Source organism: Sus scrofa, chromosome 18, assembly GCF_054392235.1.
Source record: "Sus scrofa isolate SSC_HxYL_T2T_F1_AM1 chromosome 18, Sscrofa_HxYL_maternal_Yorkshire_Landrace_v2.0, whole genome shotgun sequence".
NCBI classification, from domain to species: Eukaryota; Metazoa; Chordata; class Mammalia; order Artiodactyla; family Suidae; genus Sus; species Sus scrofa.
Genome location: NC_139400.1, coordinates 47,799,906 through 47,815,679, shown reverse-complemented (window position 1 = coordinate 47,815,679; position 15,774 = coordinate 47,799,906). Strand labels below are relative to the sequence as shown.

The 15,774-nt window shown below is 39.9% G+C and overlaps 1 protein-coding gene and 1 long non-coding RNA gene across 13 annotated transcripts in view; one reads left to right on the top strand and one right to left on the bottom strand.

The window, feature by feature from the left end:
* The window catches only part of DPY19L1 (dpy-19 like C-mannosyltransferase 1), a 313,514-nt gene that overhangs the window by 179,983 nt on the left and 117,757 nt on the right, over positions 1-15,774 (bottom strand). For 4 of the 12 annotated variants that reach the window (XM_085005867.1, XM_085005866.1, XM_085005861.1 and 1 more), the window contains 3 exons: positions 15,149-15,248; positions 13,531-13,656; positions 2,098-4,923 (listed from right to left, as the gene is read on the bottom strand). In XM_085005867.1, the coding sequence (XP_084861993.1) occupies positions 4,767-4,923; positions 13,531-13,656; positions 15,149-15,248 (383 nt within the window). In that variant the 3' untranslated portion in view covers positions 2,098-4,766. Of the gene's footprint in view, positions 1-852; positions 924-2,097; positions 4,924-13,530; positions 13,657-15,148; positions 15,249-15,774 lie in introns of those variants that run through there. The other 8 variants (XM_085005868.1, XM_021079325.2, XM_085005865.1 and 5 more) reach the window with 5 other exon arrangements.
* Positions 6,571-14,101, top strand: LOC146395027 (uncharacterized). Its single transcript, XR_014834314.1, has 2 exons — positions 6,571-8,310; positions 8,357-14,101. It is a non-coding gene; the product is annotated as an uncharacterized LOC146395027 (long non-coding RNA).

The window sequence follows — 15,774 nt, the reverse complement described above, 5'->3', positions numbered from 1 at the left end:
TTACACTTCATTCACAATTTTAAAATCTCTCTCGTGGGAGGAAGACTAAGAGGAAAGAGTTGTCAAGACTTTTCCATACCTTAATGTCCTTTTTAACTTTGACGTATTTGTACTAATACAGTACTGTGAAATAAAGACCAATTCAAGAATAGAATGAAGTTTAAAAGCAGCTCCTCTTGGAGTTCCTGTCATGGCGCAGTGGTTAACGAATCTGACTAGGAACCATGAGGTGGCGGGTTTGGTCCCTGGCCTTGCTCAGTGGGTTAAGGACCTGGCGTTGCCATGAGCTATGGTTTAGGCTGCAGATACAGCTCAGCTCCCGCGTTGCTGTGGCTGTGGCATGGCTGGCAGCTACAGCTCCGATTGGACCCCTAGCCTGGGAACCTCCACATGCCACGGGAGCAGCCTTAGAGAAGGCAAAAAAAAGCAGTTCTTCTCTTTCTGCACAGGGAACAATTTCACTGATTTAAATTAGAAACTTCTAGTTTGGGGAAGGAGAAAGGGAAGGCAGAAGTGAGAAACAGGTGATCTGTGAACCAGAGCTGATCCTCAACTGCTCTCTAATAGGGGGAAAAGCCTGAAGATTTCTGGAGCCAAACAAAAGTAATAAAGTGGAAAATGAAGTTTTAAAATCCACACACATCACTGAATTTATCTATTTTCTTCTAGACAATGTAATTTTACAAAAGTTAAGTTCGACCTCAAAGGATTTCTTTTTCCAGTTCTGAACTGAAAATAGACAGGTCTAAGCTCAGTCTAGTTTACAAGTTCAAAATACTTAAATGATCCATAACTCATCTATTTAGCAAAGACAATACAAGTGAGCTGTATTAGTGTCTGGTTAAAAATTACCTTATCTGTTCTTGGTTAAAAATCACCTTATCTGCTCCTTGCTCCTTGCAAGTTCCACTGAAGCATGCTCCCTAAGAGACAAAGAAAGGACTCCGTAAAATTCAGTTCCCAGTATAGGGACCCTCTAGCCTGTTTTGGTGGGATTAGTGCTGTCAGGAATGGAGCGCCCCCTAGAGGCCAGTATTCCAGATAGTTTTATCCATTAGAGCAGTGGCTCTCAAGTATACCCCCTGCAGGAAGAGCATCAGCATCATCTGAGAACTGATTAGGATGCAGTTCTGGGACCCTACTTGACTTAATTAATTTGGGGCTGCTATAACAAAATATCACAAACCATGTATCTTAATAAAGAAAGTTATTTCTTACAATTCTGGAGACTGCAAGTCTAAGCTCAAGGTGCCAGCTGATTCAGGGTCTGGTGGGAGTCTACCTCCTAGGTCATAGATGGCACCTTGTGGCTGTAACCTCATATGGTGGATGAGATAAGGGAGTTTTCTTGGGCCTCTTTTATAACGGCACTTTCATAACCCCATTCATGAGAGCTCCATTCTCACAACCTAATCACTTCCCAAATGTCCCACCTCCTAGTACCATCACCTTGGGGGACAGGATTTCAACATATCAATTTCGGGGACGCAAACACTCAGACCATAGCACCACTTTTGCCACCGACTCTGTGGAGGGGTGCAGTGATCTGTTTGAACATGGCCTCCAGGTGACTCTGATGCACACTAAATTTGAGAATCACTATCCTTCAAGAGGTCAGAGAGTGAAGGTGTTACTATGTAAAAAAAATTATACAAACATGAATTAAGCTAAACTGTCTTTCTTCCAAGCAGATAAAAAAATTTAAGTTGATGCTTATATCAAGTAAATACATGGAGCTGTAATTGAGGAAATGTTCTAAGACCAAACTGTGCTTTAATGTATGAGAAAAAGCTTTTCCGGCAATTATCTTGAAAATATGGCTGTAAAGAGTGATTGTGTCCCTTGGTGTAAATGATAAAGTAATCTAAGTGTGTAATGCCATAAATATAAGAAGAGTATGGGGACCCTCCATCCCTAGAATCATCACTAATGAAAAGGACCAAGTCGTTTCATGGTCCTTTAACCCTTCCCCTTCATTGAGGACTGTAATCTGCCCCAAACCAATTCTTGGTTATCTGACTACAGAATGAAGTTGAACATGTCCACAGCCAAGGAGGAAATGAAGATAACAATGGAAAAAAAAAAAAACACTTTCCATATTTTTCATGACCTTTTTTATTTAACATACATAGTACATGTAAACAACTGGCATAAAATTCATAAAAATACAATACCCCTATGCATTATCACTTTATTCTTGACACATCCTTTCATTTTCTCCTTAATATCATTGTCCTATTTTAACACTACACTTGTTTTGCTAAGCACTTTTAGAGGCTTATCTTTTTATAGAAATACTGCCCCAACTTTGTTTTTTTTACTATCATAGCAAAAGCTATTTTTATCACCACCTAGTCCATCCTTAACCTTCTTCACACTAAAGCAAAAATATTTTTAAATGCTAAAAATGCATAAAATACTGAGCTTTAATACTGTTTTGTCGTGTATATCGAACCTACTACTACTCTATGTTGCCATAAAAGATATATATAATCTACAGCACCGGCTGTACCAGATGTGACCAAGGCTGAGTGTGCAGTGTAGCCCAAGGCCTCTGTTCTAAACTGACTGGCCTAAAATATAATCATAGCTTGCTGGTGGAGTTACATTAATAAATACTGTTACAAAAGACGTCTTCTGGAAAAAAAAAAAAACTAATTTGACTATTTTTATCTTTTCCTAGCATATGAAACAGTTAAAATAGTATTTTAATGCTTTTCCTATATAAATTTCAAACCATTACATGTGAACTTCCTGGGAAGGGAATTACTGAAAGGTGGGAAGAATAAAGAATAACTTTAAAACTAAAGTTTTTCAAAATTGTAACTGCTGGATGTACAAAACACATGTAGGTGAGAAACAATGGCAAATAAAGCAGAACACACACTTCCCCCTTCCTGCCTGTGGTGACTCTTAATCTTCCTTGGCCTCGAGTGCCCACTTGCCATTTTTCTGCATTTCTGCATCACCGCTCAAATTCCACTCCTAATCCACAACTCCCCAGATGCTTCCCTGTTTTCTGCAACTGGCAAAAGACCACGAAATAAGTCACCCAGCAAGTGAGAAAGAGGGGCAGGCACCTGAAGACACTGACAATCTCAGGCCAGGAGAAGGCTCCCTGGGAAAGGCGGGCTCTGGGCAGGCGGGGGGCTGCACACTCCTCAGCCCAGGCTGTCTCGGCAGCTGTCTGCTCTAAGCAAGCTAATGCTTCTTCCCCCAGACCAGGCTTGTCCTTGGGCTCTGGTGAGAAGGCAGAAAGAGAACAGCTCTTCAGTGGCTCCCCGGAGCGGGCACTGGAAACCGTCCCTGAGGACTCAGGTCTCCAGGACAATCCACAATGAGGTTAATCTGCCTGTGGTTAATAAAGAGAACACTGTGTAATTAAATGTGTAATCTGCCAGAGTCACGGTTTGCTTAGAACGTTATATCTTAGAGCCATTCCTCAGAACTATGAGGACTCACTGTTTTGAAGAATCTCATTTCACACAAATTAACTTCTAAGAAACAACAATTCATACTAAGAATTTAAAGCAAGTTTGCAAATTTTTCAAAATAAAAATAAACAAGAAAGAAAAGAAGTAGAGAAGCCTGAATATATTCACTCCTCATACGGAAATGATGGTTTTTGGAACCCAAATTATAACATAAGGCTTAAGGCTTTGTCTTATTAAAGACAGGCAATTTTAAAAGTAAAATATAAAAACCTCACTCACTTAACATTATTCATTTACTTGTTTGACAGAAAAATTAGTCATACTTTATTGTATCTTAATAATAAAAGAAAAATTACCATATACTATAGCCTACAGTTGCACTATAAATTATGTCTACTCAAATATACATTAGTTTCTAGATGCATTATATTTAGGGTTGTTCAAAATAGTTTTTCTTAAAACTACAATTATACATGAAAAATTTTAAGTGGCTTAAAGGTATTAAAATATAAACATTTGAATAATACCAAAAATGAGAAAAGTACACAACTGTCATTAAATTTTTTAAACCAAGAATAAGTACGTGTTAACCAACTAAATAAGTGAACAACACTTAACAGACAAAGAATGTTGGGAAAGAGACAGAAGCACATGCGTGTGCGTGCACACACACACACACACACACACACACACACACTCTAATGCCACATGACTGGTAGTTACAAGAATTTGGTCCTAGTCACTACATCCAAGAGTCTGGATTAATAATGAGCAGAAAACGCTTCATTAACCCAAGCAACAGAGTGCATAGGAATGTGAAGTGGAATAAACAGATAATTCTCCATAGCAAATACCCATATCTGCCCCATCTACTCTCACTGAGGTTGACAACAGGGGCTCACAATAATCACTGAAATGTTCACAAAACAAGAGCAAAAGGTAGGAAAAAAAGCAAGGGGCATCGATAGTCCATGAACTGTAAAAGCAGCCCCTACGCAGCTCAGAATTGACTCTATGTTCATATCACCCTTTCCACGACCCATCATATTTTTTAATACACGAGCTTTGCTCACTTTAGCACAAATATTTAAGTCAAGTACAAGCATGTACTCATTTGCATAGCAAATTTTAAGGGCTGCACTGAAACAGTAACCAACTGATAAAGGCTTAAGTATTTTTACAATCAGGATGACATTCGAATTGACCAAATAAGACGTTTTCCATTTGAAAACAGTTGCCTACGAAAGTTTTGGGGATCTGAATTAAAAACAAGGCATGAGTTACTAGCAAAACAGGAAAACCATTACTGGTGGACTTCTCTGTAGGCAGCGGTCATTCCTCTATAACTTCTAAGACTTTGTAAACACTGTTCTGGAATACAGTGGTGAAGTGAGGCTTGGACTCCTTCACCAAGATGTTACATAAGGGAGGTTTCCCAGCATTAGCAGGATCTTCCACATCCCAGATTTCGGGCATACTGCAACCAGGCCTAGGGAAATTAACATGCAAAATTAAAAATCACTGTGCATTATATAATGGCAGATAAAACAGAGCACACCTTTCATGACTGCTCTCATTTCATTTTTCTCAACTTACTTTAAAGAAAAATCCTACCATGGTTATTTATATTTATGTAAGCTATCGTAAATTATTTTTTTTGTTTGTTTGTTTTTTTTTTTTTTGGTCTTTTTTTTTGCTATTTCTTGGGCTGCTCCCGCGGCATATGGAGGTTCCCAGGCTAGGGGTCCAATTGGAGCTGTAGCCACCAGCCTACACCAGAGCCACAGCAACGCGGGATCCGAGCCGCGTCTGCAACCTACACCACAGCTCACAGCAACGCGGGATCGTTAACCCACTGAGCAAGGGCAGGAACCAAACCCGAAACCTCATGGTTCCTAGTCGGATTCGTTAACCACTGCGCCACGACGGGAACTCCATCGTAAATTATTTTTAGAACAAGGTGAACACAGCACAGGTGACTATAAAGAAAGACATAGAATGTATGTAAATTCAGGTAGTGGGTTAAGAGATCTCAGTTAAATTCTGTCTCATCTACTTAGCAAGAATGCACTATTGGACAGTTCACTCAGCCTCACTCTCCATACTTGTAAATGGGAAGTACTGACAACAGGGAATTAGAGACTGTACCTAGCAGCATGCCCAGCACACAGCAAGAGGTTAAGATACTGATGCAGAAAATTACATGCGCACACCTCTGAGAGACCATGGGCTTGGTTCCAGACCACCACAATAAAGCAAGTATTGCAATGAATTTTTTAGTTTCCAAGTGCACATAAAAGTTATGTTTATACTGAAGTTTATTAACTGTGCAATAAAATTACATATCTTAACTTAAAAATGTTTTTACTGCTGGGAGTTCCTGTCATGGCTCAGTGGTAAGGAACCCAACTAGTATCCATGAGGATGTAGGTTCAATCCCTGGCCTACGCTCCCTGGCTGTAGAGTAGGCTGACAGCTGCAGCTCCAATTGGACCCCCAGCCTGGGAATTTCCATATGCTGCAGATGCAGCCCTAAAAAGCAAAAAGGAAAAAAAAGAAATTTTTATTGCTAAAAAAATGTTAATCATCATCTGAACCTTCTGTGATAAGGCTTCCTTTTTGTTTTTGCTGGTGGAAGGGCCCTTAAAATGAGATAATAATGAAGTTTGCCCATGGATTGGTCCTCCCTTTCATGGATAATTTCTCTGTAGCATGCAATACTATTTGATAGCATTTTATTCACAGAGGAACTTCTTTCAAAGTTGGAATCAATACTCGCAAACCCTGCTGCTGCTTTATCAACTAAGTTTATTTAATATTCTAAATCCTTTGTTGCCATTTTAGCAATCTTCACAGCATCTTAGTCAGGAGTAGATTCCATCTCAAAAAATTACTTTCTCTTGCTCATCCTTAAGAAGTAATTCCTCATCCATTAGTTTTATCAGGAGATTGTAGCAATTCAGTCACATCTTCAGGCTCCACTTCTAATTCTAGTTATCTTGCTATTTCCAACACATCTGCAGTTATTTCCTCCATTGAAGTTTTAAATCCCTCAAAATCATCCATGAGGGTGGAATTAACGTCTTCCAAACTGCTGTTGAGATTTTGACCTCTTTCCAGGAATCACAAATATTACTTTTTTTTTTTTTTTTTTTTTGGTCTTTTTGCCTTTTCTAGGGCTGCTCCCTTGGCATATGGAGGTTCCCAGGCTAGGGGTCCAATCAGAGCTGTAGCCACCGGCCTACACCACAGCCACAGCAATGCAGGATCCGAGCCACGTCTGCGACCTACACCACAGCTCACGGCAATGCCGGATCCTTAACCCAGTGAGCGAGGCCAGGGATAGAACCCGAAACCTCATCATGCCTAGTCAGATTCGTTAACCCCTGAGCCATGATGGGAACTCCCAGAATCACAAATATTCTTTTCTTTTTTTTTTTTTTTTTCCTGCAGCATATGGAGATTCCCAGGTTAGGGGTCGAATTGGAGCCGTAGCCACAGGCCTATGCCAGAGCCACAGCAACTCGGGATCTGAGCCACATCTGCAACCTACACCACAGCTCACGGCAACGCCGGATCCTTAACCCACTGAGCAAGGCCAGGGATCGAACCCACAACCTCCTGGTTCCTAGTTGGATTCATTAACCACTGCGCCATGACAGGAACTCCACAAATATTGTTAACGGCACTCAGAATGGAGAATCTCTTCCAAAAAGGTTTTCAATTGACTCTGCCCATATCCATCAGAGGAATCACCACTGTCTATGGCAGCTATTATAAAATATATTTATTAAAGTATAAGACTTGGAAATTGGAATTATTCCTTGATCCATGGGCTGGAGAATGGATATTGTGTCAGCAGGCATGAAAACAACACTGACCTCCTTGCAGACATCAGAGCTCTTGGGTGATCAGGTGCACTGTCGATGAGCAGTCTTATTTTGAATTGAATCTTTTTTTCCTGGGCAAAGTCTCAACAGCAGACTTCACATAGCAAGTACTGTAATGCAGGCTTTGTTGTACCATTTATAGAGCACAGGCAGAAGAGACTGAACACAATTATTAAGGGCACTAGGATTCTGGGAATGGTAAATGAGCACTGGTTTCAACATCAAGTTACCAGCTGCTTTAGCCGCTAAACAAGAGTCAGTCTTTTCATTGAAGCTTTGAAGCCAAATGTTGACTTCTCCTAACTATGAAAGTCCTAGATGGCATCTTCTTCCAACAGTCATCTGTGCTGAAAATTTGTTGTTTGCTCTAGCAATATTCATTACTGATCTTAGCTAGATCTTCTGGATACCTTGCTGCAGCTTCTACATCAGCACTTGCTGCTTTACCTTATACTCTGATGCTATGGAGATGACTTCTTTTCTTAAACCTCAAGAACCAACCTCTCCTAGTTTCAAACTTTTCTTCTGTATCTTCCTCACCTCTCTCAGCCTTCAAAGATCCAAGGAAAGTTAAGAGTCTTGCTCTGAGTTAAGCTTTGGCTTAAGAATATTGTGGCTGGTCTGATCTTCTGTTCAGACCACAAAAACTTTCTCCCTATCAGCAATAAGGCTGTTTTCACTTTCTTATCATTCATGTGTTCACTGGAGTAGCACTTTTCATTTCTTTCAGGAACTTTTCCTTTGCATTCACAACTTGGTTAACTGTTTGGCACAAGAGGCCTAACTTTTAGCCTATCTTGGCTTTCAATGTGTCTTCCTTACTAAGCTTAATCACTTCTAGCTTTTGATTTAAAGTGAGAGACATGGGGAGTTCACATCAAGGCACAGCGGAAATGAATCTGACTAGGAACCATGAAGTTGCAGGTTTGATTCCTGGCTTTGCTCAGTGGGTTAAGTATCTGGTGTTGCTGTGAGCTGTGGTGTAGGTCACAGACACAGCTGGGATCCTGTGTTGCTGTGGCTGTGGTATAGGCCGGCAGCTATAGCTCTGATTTGACCCTTAGCCTGGGAATCTCCATAGGCCGCAGGTACAGCTCTAAAAAGCAAAAAAATAAAACAAAATAAAGTGGGAGACATGGGATTCCTTCTTACACTTGAACACTTAAGAGGCCACTGAAGGGTTATAAGTTGGCCTGTGTCTCAAGGTACAGGGAGGCCCAAGGAGAGGGAGAGAGATGGGGGAATGGCTGGTTGGTAGAACAGTCAAGATACACACAGTATTTACCCACCAAGTTCGCTGTCTTACGTGGGGTTCATGGTGCCCCCAAACAATTACAATAGTAATATCAAAGATCACTAATCACAAATGACTATGATAAATATGAATAAATATGGTAAAAATAAAAGTTTAAATATTTCAGGAATTACCAAAATGTGACACAGACACAAAATGAGCATTTATTATTTACCAAATCCGTTCTTATCCCATTAATCAGTAACTGATATGTTACTTTCAAATCTTTATTACCTAAGTATTTTACAATCACCAATGTAATAACTGATTCATGGAAGCCTAAGAAGTGGATACAAGAACCACATGGTGAAAGGCTATTGATTATAAAGAAGATCTGTCTTCTCAAAATGGAGAGGGTTGTGGGACACACTTTAATCAAGTGACCAAACTTAGCATTATCAATAACAGAACAAAGTGACATGTACCTCCTGAAACAACATAACAGAAAGTACCTAATACCTCCTATGTTGTATTCTTGCCAAATTGTGTCAAATCGAATCTAATCATGGGGAACAAATTAGACAAATCCTGATGTGGGACATTCTTACAAGATAAATGGCCTGGACTCTTCCAAAAATACCAACGAAGACAAAAAAGATGAAAGGAATTTCATAATTTTTGTATTTTTTATTAATGTTAAAAAACAGGAGTTCCCACTGTGGCTCAGTGGTAACAAATCCAACTAGCAGCCATGAGGGCAAAGGTGAGATCCCTGGCCTTACTCAGTGGTTAAGGATCCAGCGCTGCCATGCGCTGCGGTGTAGGTCGCAGTCGCAGCTCGAATCCTGTGTTGCTGTGGCGTGGCTGGCTGGCAGCTGCAGATCCGATTCAACCCCTAGCCTAGGAACCTCCACATGCTGTGGGTATGGTCCTAAAAAGCAAAAAAAAAAGAAAATTACAGAGATTTGACAATAGCTTATGTTTGCTTCACTTTTCTTTCTAAGAGCAAAAACTATTTCCAACAAGTCCCTTTTCTTCCCAATGGCAGCCCCACTCCCCTGCTCTCCACCATGAGGTAAGCACATTGACAGGAATGCTCATGCTTTCTCCTTTTCAGTAACATCTTTAATTTAAAAGGAACCTTTACCCAAAAGGTGGCAAAATTAGAACCTATCAAAAGGAATAAGTGAAAGTCCCAGTCACCCCCAATGCTGTTTCTTAGAGGTGGCTTCTGTAAAAAAAAAAAAAATCAGCATATATTCTGCTAGATCTTTTTTATCCACGTGCAGACATACAAGCACACAAAAACACAGGCACAGACATTTTTATATACACAGATGCTCCTGGGTTGCTTTTATAAAAATGAGATTAATCTGGGACTCCTCACTTAGCAATAAAAAGTGGCTACTGTTCCATCTGCTAAAGTATCTACTTTATTCTTTTTAATAGGTGCTAGCACTTCTATGTATTATTTAACCACTGTTTATGGACAGATATTCTAATTGTTTCTCATTTTGTCATTATAAAACAATGCTGATGTAAAAAATTTTGTGCCTGTATCTTCTGCAAGCTAAACTTCTAAAAGCAGCACTATCATTACATCAAAAGGCTATACAAATTTCACTTTGCCTCTATCAAATTACCTCCCCAAAAGGTATCAGCAATGAGTGTTTCTGCAAAGAGTATTCGGTGCACACCCTCATTGAGACCAGATTTTACCAATGTATGAAGATATGACTGGGCCCGGGTTTTCTACCTTTTAATTTTCTCACATATGCCAAGGCCAAACTGTTACTACACTGTGGGCCAGTGGTATTAGAGAGTGAGATAATACAGGAGGTAGAAAACTATCCAGCTCCTGAGGTCAACTGCTTCCAGGGAAAGAAGAGGGCAAAGAGCTGTCTGTGAGCTCTCAGTTTAACACCCTTCAGTCCTTTTTTGAGCTTCTAGACATTTCCCCAGGCCAGCCAGCTACATGTTTAAAATAGCATTAGTGAAAATCTGAGTAATTTTCTTCTGAATTTATTTTAATTTTATGTCAACTCTATTATGGAAATTAATGAGAAAGAAAGCACAGAACTGAGAATAAAAAAAGTAGTTCATTAAAAGCTCATCTACAACTTGCACTGGGTGTATTTTCATCCTTGTATCTGAACACAGGTTCCAAGTAGTTATGGAATGATCAGGTGTACAATTAAGCCACTCTGTCAATGACAGCACCTGAATACAGTGCCCACCAAGGTACAGAGCATAGTTTAGGCTCCAGATGGACATTAGTCCTTCTTTCCTTCATTCTCCCACTTGAATCCCCTATTTGCTGCCGTTGTTCTGACACATTTTTCTTTTCCAGTAACACACAGCTGTTTCAGGCTAGCACAACTGAATTAGAGAGCAAGGGCCAAGGCAATAAAGAAGATCCCCATGCTGGTGGAAAGCCCTGTCCAGAAACTCAGCTCTTCTTACTGCAGAGGCAAGCGCTGAATATCAGTCCTTCCCTTTTCTCTTCTGAGTCCTCCATTTGCTCTTCTGTCACAACAGAAAGCACAGCTGTGTTCTGTTTCAAGGTTTAAGCAGAGGCGCTGTCTAAGGTTTCCTGAGACTTATAATCAGTCTGACTTAAATCGTGTAGTGGATGGAGGGCATTGTTTTAGTTACTAAGTGAGGAAACCAGATGAGAGAAAGCCACTTCTTCACCTTCCCCCCTTCTCCACCTCTGCTGGAACAAACACAGCAAGGGCAGCTGAAGGTCCAGAAGAGAAATCCAGCACATCCTCCTCCCCACCCAACTCTCAGTCTGAGTGCCTGTGAGCTCTAAAAGAAGGTAATCAGAAGTCAGTTAAGGAGTTCCTGTTGTGGCTCAGTGGCAACAAGCCCTACTAGTAAACCATGGGGATGTGGGTTCGATCCCTGGCCTTGCTCAGTGCGTTAGGTATCTGGTGTTGCTGTGAACTGTGGTGTAGGTCACAGAACGCAGCTCGGATCCTGTGTTGCTGTGGCTATGGCATAGGTCACTGGCTGCAGCTCCAATTTGACCCCTAGCCTGGGACCTTCCATATGCTGCAGGTGTGACCCTACAAAGCAAAAAAAAAAAAAGAGAGAGGAAGCCAGTTAATTGACTGCTGACTTTGTTTAGTGTGCAAGATTTATTGCCACACTTCCTAAATTTGTCTTTTGATCCCTTCTTGTGTACAAAAACCAGTGCTCTACCCATCAGAACATGAGACTACTACAGCTATGCAATCCAAGGAGCTCCATCAGCATCTCAGAATAAAATACTGCAGCCTCTGCAATTTCAAAATACTATGCAGGGGTCCAGGAAAAAATGAAGAATCCTCAACCAAAGTTCATCATTACGCTGGGGGAAAAAAGACCGCAAAGTAATTTTTATGTTCTGATAACCTACAGGTGTCTTACACTGGCAGCGCTGACCTGGAGAGTTGGAGAGTGATCTCTGGGGCTATAAAGAAAATTCGAAGGCTGCTGGAAATCTCTGCCTAGAAACTGAGTTCTTCTGACTGCAAATGTCAGCCCATCATTCACTTATTACAATGTCCTCATCAAATTATTATGAGATGCTCATGATTTTTTTCCAAAATTTATATAACAAAGTTAAAGGCTATGTACAAATTTCATCTATACTCATACATTCATAAGGACTTAAAGCATTTTGGAAATTATGATTCTAAGAACAGTAATATTTTCTATAGATTGATTAAGTTCAAATCACTTGGGACATATGCACTGGAAAATCATTCCACAATCAACAATTGTTTCATGGAGTTCCCGTCGGGGCGCAGTGGTTAATGAATCCGACTAGGAACCATGAGGTTGTGGGTTCGATCCCCGGCCTTGCTCGGTGGGTTAAGGATCCGGCGTTGCTGTGAGCTGTGGTGTAGGTCGCAGACACGGCTCGGATCCTGTGTTGCTGTGGCTCTGGTGTGGGCTGGCAACTGCAACTCTGATTAGACTCCTAGCCTGGGAACCTCCATATGCCGAGGGGGTGGCCCAAGAAATGGTAAAAAGACAAAAAAATTAAAAATAAATAAATAAATAAATTCAAACAATTGTTTCAGTTTCCTTGTGGGCAATGCTTGATAGATACTGTATCACAGCACTATTTGTACTCCTGAGTCAATATTTAATCATTTTGTCTTACCACCCTTGTGTATCACTGAAATACAAGGTGAATGAGTATGATTAAAGCACATATACAGCAATCTCCTGAAGGCTTCTGTTAAAGAGTAGTGAGAATTTTAAAAATAATAGTATTCCATACATTATCCATGATTTCTGATAAAACTACTCCTTTCTGTGCTTCTCCTGGAGTGAATGCTTTGGTATTTTAATAGTAAGCTGTCATCCAAAGGCACCATTTCTAAACTGCCAACTTCAGAATTCCCATTTGCTTTGAAAATCTTACTAATTGTTGTTGCTATACTCTGCTTAGTGTGAAAATGATTTTTAAAACTATATACCCTAGAGAATATGGGTCACGGTAAAGTCAATTATTTCCCCGCTCCAATAAGATGCAAAAACAGCAAGAGAAAAGTTTCACTCTAAGGTGAAGCTGGGAGGCTCCCATCTATCACAGGATGTGGCATGGTGCAGAGAAACGGTATGGACAAAGCTGTTGTCATCATAATGAGACTCAGTTATTTGGTTTCAGACTCTGCAAGCCTTTTGAAAGAAAATACATTCAACTTTAAATAAAAGTGTTTCCAAAAAAACAACAAACATCAAAAGCAAATACAATTTGGGAAATTATCAGTAAGTGCCAAGACTTTTAAGGTAATGTGCACATGCAAATCATGATAAAATGACTAGAAAAAACTCCAAGTAATAATCAAAAAAGTTTCCTCTGCTTATACTTTCACATACATCTGACACAATTAACTAGGAAAGCACTTGCCATGAGGCTGAATTAACTTTAATGTCTTATGAATATAAGATACTAATTGTGTTGGGTACTCACTTGGATCTTCTTATACACCAGGACTCTTCCAGAATGTAATAATTCACTTGTAACTTTATCAATTCTCGCTTCACTTCTTCAGCTGCTTTTCGACTATACATTGAATATACTATTTTCGTTCTGGCTCTTTAAAGAAAAATAATTGGGCAGAAGATTTCCAAGATTAAAATAAAGTCCAAAATCAACCTTTTTGGACAAAAAAAGCACTTAATGGGACTAGGAGAAGGACTCTACAGAAGAATCAGGTCAAGAGAACAGTCTACACAGGAGTTCTTGCTAAGGGCCACTGGGGAAGACAATCAAAAAAGGCAGAAGTAGCTCAAGAGTCCTGGGAGAAAAGGTTAAGTTTAATGAATCCCTTCATTTCCAAATGTAGTCTTTTGGTTTGTTTGCCTGTTTGTTTCGTTATAAATTCTCTATCACTCTATCACACATAAGAGTATGAGCTACACAAACACATCAATAGGACTACTTTAAAGCTGCAAGAGTCCCAACTTTGATAACCAACAATTAGCATTAAATGGCTCTCCACTTTATTTCCAACTTTAAAAAAACAAAACAAGGAGCTCCCGTCGTGGTGCAGTGGTTAACGAATCCGACTAGGAACCATGAGGTTGCGGGTTTGATCCCTGCCCTTGCTCAGTGGGTTAAGGATCCGGCATTGCCGTGAGCTATGGTGTAGGTCGCAGATGCGGCTCGGATCCCGCATTGCTGTGTCTCTGGCGTAGGCTGGTGGCTACAGCTCCAATTCGACCCCTAGCCTGGGAACCTCCATATGCCACGGGTAAGGCCCAAGAAATGGCAAAAAGACAAAAAAACAAAAAAAACAAAATAAACAAAACAAAGTAAAAAAAACCCCTAAACTTATTTAACACAACTGCTCTGGAAATTAGGCTGCTAAAATTGATTTTTTAATGAAAAATCTTTTCCTTTATAAAAGGTCTGTCCCATTGTTACACAAAATAAAATATTAATAGGAGTTACCAAATACTTAGGAATGAATAGCTGATCAACCTAGAAATTGCATCGAAATTAAATCTATTTCCTTTTCAAAGAGAACACAACACTCTAACTTAGGAAGAAGATAGTAAAAAAACAAACAAACAAACAAAAAACACAACACAGGATTATTCTAGCAGGCTGTAGCAGCGAAATCAGAAAACTCTCTTTGAATGGGATTCCATTTCGACTGACTCCTCAGAATTTAAGAAAGAATTGAATTTCTATAAGAAAATCTTAATAAAATCCTATAAGCCTATAAGAAAACCTTACTAAAAACTATAGGCTAATGAATCTTCTGGGTAACTTATAAGGACCTGGGAGTTTTGGAGCTCTGTTAACAGAGCTGTCTGCTAACAGCCATGGAAAACAGACATGGTATGATATCTTTTTGCTGCCTAGGACAGAAGATAACCAAAGGCTGAAGTTTTATTGTCCTATGGATACTTACAGTTTATACAGAACTCAGCCATCTTACTTAAGCATTTTTTATCCCCTAATTCTGTAAATCATAGTTCACCATATCCTTCTTGAAAACTCGTTATTTTGCTGGTTCCCTCATTCAGTCTCTATCTGTATGAAATATCTGCTTTCAACGCTGGGATAACTGTGTACTAACCTCAACCCTGCATCTTCATAATGTGGATGATTCACAATGGGCCGAAGTGCAGAGAGTTTCACACTTGCCATTGTGGGCATGGCACCTGCAAACACTGCATCTGCAAAGCAGGGAGGAAGGTCTTAGGAAGAGACTTGGTGAGTGTGACAAGGAGTCTCCTTCTGGTCAGGTCAATTGCTTTCCAAGAGAAAAAGCTGAAGCCCATCTTATGACTTAGAGATTCAATGGCAGAACCAGAATGAAGTTGGGTGGCTGATAAAATGGCAGTCAACAACCAAGCTGGGGTAAACTATTCTTCCTTGGAAGATAAGAGTCTCATCATCTATTTCATTAATGAGGATTTCTGTTTCTTTTGATTGCTTGTTTTTAATATCTTTTCCTTCTTCTAGGAAAGAAGTAACAAATTGACTAGGGAAGTTTTATAGCACCAAGGAATTCTAGAAGATGATTTAATAATTGACGCTCAGATGACAATGAAATCTCCCTTTCTATACATGAATAAAATATCACATTTCATGAGTTCATTTCAAGAAGGAATGTAAAGATCTAAGATTAAAAATTAATTAGGAAAATAGGAGTTCCCGTCGTGGCGCAGTGGTTAACGAATCCGACTAGGAACCACGAGG